At 30.1% G+C, this 10,905-nt stretch overlaps 1 protein-coding gene across 1 annotated transcript; it reads left to right on the top strand.

The window, feature by feature from the left end:
* Positions 1–4,059: 4,059 nt before the first annotated feature.
* LOC111636771 (alpha-(1,6)-fucosyltransferase-like) lies at positions 4,060–10,628 on the top strand. The gene is made up of 7 exons (XM_023382101.1): positions 4,060–4,172; positions 4,250–4,364; positions 4,436–4,688; positions 4,771–4,960; positions 5,515–5,691; positions 9,666–9,819; positions 10,305–10,628. The coding sequence occupies exons 1-7, from the start codon at positions 4,060–4,062 to the stop codon at positions 10,626–10,628; spliced, it is 1,326 nt and encodes a 441-aa protein (XP_023237869.1).
* The last annotated feature ends 277 nt before the right edge of the window (positions 10,629–10,905 follow it).

Below are 10,905 nucleotides of genomic sequence, written 5' to 3'. Positions count from 1 at the left end.
CAAGATAGATTTGATCTCGTGAAAAGGGATCAAAAGATATGCTTAAATAGCCCACGATAGCACCTACACTCTAGAACAGTTTTTCCCAATTGGTGGTTCGCGGACTCTGCATGTTTAGAAAACTAATTTAGAAGATCCATAGCATCACATAAATAAAAATCTAAACTTTTTAAAATACACTCATTTTTACAATTGCTTGGCTTGACTTATGATAGCTCATTGAAATATTTTTCAAAGAATGTACAGTTGATGAATCTGGATGAAGTTCTTTCGGATTATATAAATATAGGTGAAAAATGTTTCTAGTTCAACTTTGTTCCGCATATCTTTATGAATAAATATTTTCGATGTTTCGTTAAGTGAAGAACAAGTTCAGAAATCGTGTCGATATTGATACCTGATTTAACGTTGTAAATAGAAAATGCTGAATCAGAGATGTTCGATACAAAATAAGCATGATTTCTCCCAATGAACAGCTACTATATATACATATATTTTAACTTGTTATAAATAAAGATTAGTTTAACTTAACTTGTTTTGAATATCGTTACCTACCTAACAAGTACAGTTATAGCACATATATCAAAACTTTGATAAAGTGTGGAGTCCTTCGCTTACGTTTAAAAAATAAGAGGGAACCATAGCTCTAGAGCCCTTACATTTAGCTAATACATACCAGAAGCAAGATATAGGCAGATGTAATGTTATAGTCTACATTCTGTATATACATATTTTATCTAGCAAGATATTCATTATTTCACCATTCTATTTTCTGAGTATATTATAAGGTATAACGAGCAGTTATTTATTGTGACGTCGTCACAATGCCGGGCTGCAAATTTTAATCATATTTATTTAAAATTTAATTTAAAGTATATGCTATCCACCTCAAATTAGTACTGTAGTGTCTTGCACACTTTTCCTTTAACAATAGAATCGTCATCTATCTAACACCTTTCAGAGGAAATTTTTGAATTGAAATAACATGACTTCCGATTTGCATTAGAAATTAGTATATAGTTAATCGTGGCCTCCTGTCCCTAAGGTTTCTTCTGAGGAAAGACATACGGAAGGACGACAGTGGGAATTTATAGGTCTACAATTTTTTTTCAAATTGCAGCCCAATAACATTATAATTCGTTTAAATGATAAATAAATCACTGTAAATTTCAAAAACTCGAACACTTGAAAACAATTTAATATTAGTTTAAAAATCATTATTACCAGATGTTTCCTATAAATTATTTATAAAAAACATCTATTATAATAACGGTTTATATATATTTATAATAATGATTAAAATAATATTTCTATATTCATAGAAATAGTTATTTTTCTATTAAGAAACGACCATTTTAAAGTAAAGAATATTACATTTCTTTTCGTTTAATAACTTTTTTAACTCTACTTAAAGTATGAAGTTTTTCAAGAAAATGTCTATTATATAATATTAATGCAGAAATGTTTATTTATAGGATGCTTTAAAAATCTTTATTATATCTGGATTAATTCATAACGTAATAAATTTTCTTGCTCAATATATTTCTGCATCAAAAATAAGACATAAAACAATTTACATTAGTTTTAGATAAGTCATTATATAGATTATATAGAAAAACATTTTTACAACTGATCTTCATTAATTATAAATTAATCTATCTATCTATATTCGGTTTATGGCGTCTGACGTTGCCTTCCGATCTCTAGAAACCTCTCCATCTCTCTCTATCCATATACATCATTCCTCTTTAATCCCTTTTCCACTACATGCTAACTTTACTCCGTCGTACCAAGTTTGACTGGGTCCTCCTTTTGTTTTCCTGTTTTGTGGATTGTATTCCATTGACATTTTCGGGAGTCTCTCGTCACTCATTCTTTTCACATGTCCAAACCAAAGAAGTTGTTTCCTCTTTATTTCTTTCAAAACCATCTCCTTCAATCCCATTAGGTCTTTGATCCTCTCATTAGTTATTCTTTCTCTTTTTGAGATTCTGCACTATCTTCTCAATGCATCCATTTCAACCGTTGTTACCTTTCTCTTCCCCAGTCATTCTCCATGCCTCCACCCCGTAAACAGAATGCTTTTAACAATAGCATTATATATATATATTTTCTTGATCTAGTTATTTCTTTACCTCACCATATTCCATTTAATCTTTTAACTGCTCTCTTACCTTGTGCTAATCTTGTATTAATTTCTAATGTATCTCTTCCATCTTAATAAATTTGTATTACAAGATAATTGTAATGTTCACATCCCTCAATCTTTTCTCCTTCTTCCAGTTCCATGACTGTTTTAGCTCCCCCTATGCATAAATGTTTTGTTTTATTCATGTTTATATATAAACCTCCTTTAAAATATTCCCCTTTTATTTTTTTGTCATGTATTCTAGATCATCCTTATCCTGTGCCATTATCATCTGATCATCTGCAAATTACAATGTTTAGGTTACATTGGTTTATAGTTAATATCTATTCCCATATTACAATATTTCCTTTTCCATGTTTTCAATACTCCTTCTACGTAGATTTTAAATAAAGTTGTGAGATACAACATTCCTGTCTTAGTCCTCTTGATACCATAAATCCTTCTAATATTTATAAATAAATTAATAATTATAAACAATGAAATACTTGAAAGTGACAACAACCAATCCGAAAATGTTTCGTTTTAAGTCTATCGTCAATTTTGTTTCTGGTTAAAACAGATTCGTTGTTACTTATGATGAAACGAATCATTTCTAGTCTTTAAAAAACATTTTAGAAAAGAAAAATTTAATGCAACATATGACTGTTTATATTATTTTTCATGTAAAACCAATGTATTTTTAATTATAACTTTGACTTCTGTACAAAATGTTCGAGAAATGTGCATTTGATCCGTATTCTTCAATATTATGCTATTCCTGTCTGTGATTCATACAAAAATATTGATATATTTGAGCGTAATAATTCGCTGCTAATTCGACGAAAAGAATTAATTAATTAACTAAATATCACGGTCAAAATTTCAATAAAAGAAAACTTTTACAAAGTAAAAGAAATAATAGTAATATTTTGGTAAGCGTGATCGAATGCTGATGAAGAGTAATTTTCTCTGTCTTTTAACAAATTTAAAGTGAACTTTTAACGTGTATCGTCCGTCTTAATAATAAAAGAAATATAACTATATAACTACGTAATGAACAAAATATAATATTTACACAAGGCCCATTTGCATAAAATTCTTGTCGTTATTACAAGTTTTAGAACAAATATGTTGAATAGAAAGTTTTGTAGCAAGTTACAAGCTGCAATTGCAAGCAATTTGCATCGCACAAGGTTACTTATAGTCAGTAACATTCTGTAAGTATAAGATACAAGATACAGATAGAGGCATCCCTGTACAACAAAGTTTTACTTAACATGAAATTTGATTAACGCATGAAATTAGTTTCAACAATCCCTTTATATGCGCGGCAGAAGTTTTAATTTGCGCGGCATTTCAAGCTGTTTTTACTTAATATAGATACCGAAGTTGATTAACGCGATTTTCATATACGCTATTACATCGAGGGATTAATTAACGCTTTAATCAATTGATACCTGTATTATTAGTCCTGTACTTGTAACCTTTAATTTTTATGCGACGGAACCCACACATTTGGATTTATATTTCTTGGATGATTAATTTTTCCATCAGAATATTTCTAAAAATCCTTTTAAAAATATTCTGGTAGCTTTTATATATGATAACTAAATATTTAATGGAAATTCATTTAAACAAATTAAGATAATTTGACATTTTTCGTACAATTTTAGCGCACGAATTTATTATTATATCGATTAATTATACACGTCATAATATTAAATTAATTAATATCCTATTACGCTTCTTATTTTCGTTTCAGACAAAATGAATTTCGTGATTATAATGGCGATAAAGGTAAGGTTATGCCATAAAAATATAAAATAAAAGAAATGATTTATCAAGAATTTATCTATAATTTTTGTTTAGACGAATTTTATTATAACAAAACGTATAGCGTGTGGCGTCATCTGGTATTTACAATACGAAACATGTGGTACTTTATTCATTCGCAATTAACTAATTTACAAAAATTACAAAATATTCAGGATAATGAAAGGAAACTTTTAAATTATATAGAGGAAAGCGGAGTGGAGTATTATAGGTAATTATTTTATTAATAAACTTTATAAATAGTTGTTCGAAAAATTTATTTATTCTTTTAATAATTTGATTTAATAGAGTTATATGGCATGAACTGAATCGCTTGTCGCAGATGGAAGGATGGTCTTCGAATAGAGAATTGGAAGCTTTCAGATTAGGAGAAATTGTTCAAAACCGGATCGATAAATTGCAGGTAAATGTTTACCACATTTCACAAATCTTTATTTCTTATTTATATTGAGAAATTGGTTATCTTATGTTCAGAATCCGGATCAATGTAATATCTCGAAAGTGTTATTATGCAATTTGACGAATCCTCACGGCTTAGCTTCTTCAATACACGATGTATTATGGTGTTTTATCAAAGCGTATTATAGCGGTATGATGATGGTTTTGGATATATCCCACTGGCACTACGAAATAAAAAGTTGGGAAAGCGCTTTTTTGTCTTTAACTCGTACTTGCCAAAATATGAACATATCTCATATATATAACTCTCCATGGCCCGGAAAGAATGGCAAGTGAAAATTTTATCTATATAATTTTTAATTTTAAATTATGTAAGTAATTTTCTAATATTTTTAAATTATTATTAAAAGATGACAAAGCTCGTTCCGATTTAGGACGTCTTCCGCTTGATCTTAAACCACAGTTGATTCATCTTTTCGATCAACCGCTAGTTTGGTGGTACGGACAATTTATAAGATATTTATTAAGACCAAATGCAGCATTTGAAAGTTATCTTAAAACTAAGGAGAAATTAATTGGGTTTTCTTCTCCTATTGTTGGGTAAGTTTCTTTGTTTTCTTGAAAGTGTCATTACGAATTAAATGCTTAACTATATGCAGTCCTATGTTTCGACTGTCAACGAAGTGTCATTAGGAATTTACGTTTCATTATAAATTATGTTTAAAAATATCTTTAGGTAAAATAAATTTCTAACATAGTAATTATATATATATATATATATATTATAAAAAGATATAGGCCTAATACAAATTTGCAAATTGCAAAAGTGGCACATTTCTGTTTGATGCCATTTAGTTTAGAATATTGCTAGGAATTTTATTTAACTTTAGGGACTTTGAAAGATGCCAAATCTTATATTTCTAATGATTTATAGAAAATGCTTGCAATGCTATTTATGCAAACGCCAATTTAATTAAGAGCGTATCAAAATTTATTTAAGGTTTGCTTGAAATAAATTGAAAGTATAATCCGGTTATGGCTAGACCGGACCCGATATCTTGGAGTAACAATTATTGTCAGGCCTTAGCAGTATTGCGCATTTTCTCATCTTGTTTGGTTTTATATAGTTAATATGACAGTCTTTATATTTTCAGAATTCACGTGAGAAGAACAGACAAGATAGGTAAAGAAGCCAAATTCCACGATCTGTACGAATATATGTATCACGTGGAAGATTATTATAAGCGCCAGGAATTGGATAATCCTCGACTGGAGCGAAAAGTGTTCATTGCTACTGATGATCCATCTGTTATTACAGAGTGCAATTCGAAGTAATATTGTACATATGTGCACAGAAAAATAATTATACACTATTCTATTTGACATAAGGTAACCAGGGATGGATAGTCGGAGTCGGAAGTCGGGAGTCGTGTATTTTTCTGCCGACTGCTCATCCCTGAAGTAACTCTATTATATTTTGCCTAAGTATCTAATTTCGCTTAGAACGGTTATACAAAGTGCAAAGTTCCGTTTGGGAGAGGTAGGGCATAAGGAGTATACGTTCGGTTGTGACGGGTATCATCAGTAGGTATCATAACAACATCAAAAATAGCGATACATTTTGTAAAACGCACATCATGATCGAATAACACAACAGATTAGGAAACAAAAAACATGAATCTTCGATCCTGAGCTAATGGGTCTTATATGGAAGATGAAGAAACGCAGCATCCTACAACGTATTACGGTGACATATATTCATAAGAAAATTGGCGATATTGAGTGNCAAAATGAATTTCGTGATTATAATGGCGATAAAGGTAAGGTTATGCCATAAAAATATAAAATAAAAGAAATGATTTATCAAGAATTTATCTATAATTTTTGTTTAGACGAATTTTATTATAACAAAACGTATAGCGTGTGGCGTCATCTGGTATTTACAATACGAAACATGTGGTACTTTATTCATTCGCAATTAACTAATTTACAAAAATTACAAAATATTCAGGATAATGAAAGGAAACTTTTAAATTATATAGAGGAAAGCGGAGTGGAGTATTATAGGTAATTATTTTATTAATAAACTTTATAAATAGTTGTTCGAAAAATTTATTTATTCTTTTAATAATTTGATTTAATAGAGTTATATGGCATGAACTGAATCGCTTGTCGCAGATGGAAGGATGGTCTTCGAATAGAGAATTGGAAGCTTTCAGATTAGGAGAAATTGTTCAAAACCGGATCGATAAATTGCAGGTAAATGTTTACCACATTTCACAAATCTTTATTTCTTATTTATATTGAGAAATTGGTTATCTTATGTTCAGAATCCGGATCAATGTAATATCTCGAAAGTGTTATTATGCAATTTGACGAATCCTCACGGCTTAGCTTCTTCAATACACGATGTATTATGGTGTTTTATCAAAGCGTATTATAGCGGTATGATGATGGTTTTGGATATATCCCACTGGCACTACGAAATAAAAAGTTGGGAAAGCGCTTTTTTGTCTTTAACTCGTACTTGCCAAAATATGAACATATCTCATATATATAACTCTCCATGGCCCGGAAAGAATGGCAAGTGAAAATTTTATCTATATAATTTTTAATTTTAAATTATGTAAGTAATTTTCTAATATTTTTAAATTATTATTAAAAGATGACAAAGCTCGTTCCGATTTAGGACGTCTTCCGCTTGATCTTAAACCACAGTTGATTCATCTTTTCGATCAACCGCTAGTTTGGTGGTACGGACAATTTATAAGATATTTATTAAGACCAAATGCAGCATTTGAAAGTTATCTTAAAACTAAGGAGAAATTAATTGGGTTTTCTTCTCCTATTGTTGGGTAAGTTTCTTTGTTTTCTTGAAAGTGTCATTACGAATTAAATGCTTAACTATATGCAGTCCTATGTTTCGACTGTCAACGAAGTGTCATTAGGAATTTACGTTTCATTATAAATTATGTTTAAAAATATCTTTAGGTAAAATAAATTTCTACTAAAGTAATTACTAAAAAAAATTCATTATCAATTATGTAAAAAAATTTGAAAATGAATCAATTATATGGAAGAAGGGCATATGCCTAAAATGCATATCAGTGTGTAAGATATTCCTGAATAAAGAGTAATGTTGAAGATGTCCAGTGTCTACCTGTGCACTCACAGTTGTGAAGTAAAGAAGAATCAAATATACATAACTCAACCAAACATTAATTCCTGAATTAGAGAAATTGTTGGAAAATAGCTTGAAAAGTATTTGAGGTTAAAACTCATTGTCAGCTCATGCAATGTAAAAAACACCAAAATTTCAGAATATTCTAACCTATTAGGAATGTTACCAAAACATTAAAATTATCGTAAAATTTAATGCTTATATTTTTGAACCATAGAGTTTTTTTGCACTGTTAGAAATAAAACAACAAAACAAAAAAAATTTTTGTTCTTCTTAACATAATATAATATTATTATATTATGTTATTAATTTGAAATGCAAAAATTATAGATTGAATTTTTTTTAAGCAAGAGATCATAACCATGGAACACATGTTTACCAGCTGATTCTACTTTCTTGTTTACCAGATGACTTTTAAAGATTGCAATAAAAACATCATCTGCTGTTCTGAGTGGAAAAATGGAANCGGGAGTCGTGTATTTTTCTGCCGACTGCTCATCCCTGAAGTAACTCTATTATATTTTGCCTAAGTATCTAATTTCGCTTAGAACGGTTATACAAAGTGCAAAGTTCCGTTTGGGAGAGGTAGGGCATAAGGAGTATACGTTCGGTTGTGACGGGTATCATCAGTAGGTATCATAACAACATCAAAAATAGCGATACATTTTGTAAAACGCACATCATGATCGAATAACACAACAGATTAGGAAACAAAAAACATGAATATTCGATCCTGAGCTAATGGGTCTTATATGGAAGATGAAGAAACGCAGCATCCTACAACGTATTACGGTGACATATATTCATAAGAAAATTGGCGATATTGAGTGTCAAAGCCGGTGGAACGGTCGTTTTGAATTCCACCGTTGTGCGTCATTAATATCGCCGGTAGGCGAACTTGCGAACGTACTCCTGTGGCAAGACTTCTGCGACAATAAGACGCAAGCGCAGCCTATACGATATGTAAAAGGCTGCATAAGAACGAAAGAAAGAGACGAATCTGTTTCTGAAACGGAAAAAGGTGACAGCGCATGTAGAATTCCACATGATTGACACCAGTGTGAACCACATTCCGTTAGCGCACGTTTTGGACAGCGAAATATTCCACCAGCCGGAAATACTCATAAAATACATTTGTACGTTTTGTCTTGATGCTTACAAAATTGGTTTATTGGGCTGCAGTTTGAAAAAATTTTAGACTTATAAATTCTCACTGTCATCCCATGTCTGTCTGCCTGTCTTTCCTTAATCTCGAGAACGGAATTAGATGAAAGACGAGACCAGATATGGAAAGATTAATAGCAGGAGGCCCGATTAACTATATACACATTTCCATTTTTGACCCGAAGTCACGTGATTTCAATTTAAAAATTATCCCTGAAAGGTGTTAGATAGATAACCGGCACGACTCTATTGCTAACGGAAAGTATAATATACAGGGATAAGTTGCTACTAATTTGAGGTGGAGAGCATATATTTTAAATTTTAAAAATTATTAAAAATTGCTTCCGTTTTCCTACATTTATATATAGTACAGTACAGTATTATAAACTTTAACGTGCGTAAATGGCATTTCTTTCGACTCATCGAATGTCCCAAGACGTTCTTGCTTGGTGCTCATATTAATGTTTACAATACTGACTGGAGACAATGTTCTTTATACAGTACAAAGTATTGTTAATTTTTTCAGTCCAATAAATTTCGTTTTGTTATATTGTATTGATTGCGTTCTGCTTTTATTGGTCTTCCGATCTGACCTGATCAAATATCTGGTGCACTTAACATCGCCTACTTTATTGGGCGTAAGTAGACACCACTTTCTTCGCATGCTATTTTTTACTGTTTTTAAATTTATACCATAAAAGCACGATGCGCTTGTCGTTACTACATCCACCTACCTACGGTACATGACCCGATGGATGGTGCTTCTTTTCGAATATGTTTTGTTTTCTTGTTGACCACAGGATCGCACAATAGTTAAAGTAGGAGAAATATGGTACAGTTACCTAATACATGTAGATGCGTTATATTTATGATACAACTGCATAGTTACTTTATACTTTAAATAAGAATAGTAAGAAATATGCATTTTGTTTTTAAAATCAGGTTTTTTTTCATTCTTAGATATCAGCGATTTACCTGCCTCAGTTTTTCTGAAAATGCAGATTTAGCATATAACATGAAAAGTCGCTATACGAATTCGTCTGTATGGGGATCTTTAACAGATATATTCTTATTAGCAAACTGTGATTTTTTAATATGTACTTTTTCATCTGGGGTAAGTAAAGAAAAATAAAATAAGTTATTTTAATCTACTGTATATTATAACATTTAATTGTAAATCACAACTAGTTCATAAGATTTTAATAAATAATACTTCCTTCAAGGATTGCAAGAGTTAAAAAAAAATCTGTTACTTATATTTCTTATAAAATTACATTCTTTCAAAACTGAACAACTGATAATAATACAAGTTTAAAAGACTGATACATATTTTGATATTTTATCCGTATATCAATATGTACGAAGAATTATCAAAATATTTTCAAATACAGTAATCTAAAAACACTTTTGCATTCAGAAGTAGAGATATTAAAAGTAGAAAAATAATTAACAAATAAAGGTAATTATTAATTCATATTGCTTTAAGTATTATCAATAAAATTACTTTTATGTTATTAAATAATAACTTTTAAATATTTTTATTTTATGATTTTTTTTGTCTTCTTAAGAAATGTATTTACATATTAAATGTGTTTTCAGTTTTGTCGTTTGGCATACGAATTAATGCATAGTATTCAACCCGATGCTTCTAATAGAGTACATTCGTTAGATGTTGAATATTTATATGCATGGAAGAAACCACCTCAGAGAATTGCCTTATATTCCCATGTGCCTAAATCTCCTAAAGAACTATGGTTTCATAGGGGCAGTCTAATAAGCAAACAGGATGAGTTCGCCGTAATGTACAGTGCTTTGTATGGGAAAATTTGGAATGGTTTATTGGATGGATTCATAGATAAGACTGGTGAGAAAGGATCATATCCTATTTTCAAGACAATAGAACATTACAATGTGGACAGTTAAAAACTTATAAAACTTTTTACTTTTCTATGGTAATTATTTTAAATACATCGCATTCATTATTTTTTCCTCATAACTGGGCTACGATTCAATATCAAAACAAAAATGTTTTAAAATCAAGTAATCCGATCTGAAGATAACCGACAATACCAAGTATAGTAATACTTGATAGTCAATAATTTTAAATAAAGTTTTAATAAATATGTCAAAATTAAGTTAGTAGTAAGAAAACTTAATTTAATATTAATCGATTAATGTGAGCTTTAAATTGACTAATAAT

This window comes from Centruroides sculpturatus, unplaced genomic scaffold (assembly GCF_000671375.1).
Source record: "Centruroides sculpturatus isolate CEXI.00-Female unplaced genomic scaffold, Cexi_2.0 scaffold630, whole genome shotgun sequence".
NCBI classification, from domain to species: Eukaryota; Metazoa; Arthropoda; class Arachnida; order Scorpiones; family Buthidae; genus Centruroides; species Centruroides sculpturatus.
This window is presented reverse-complemented; position numbering and strand designations above follow the sequence as displayed.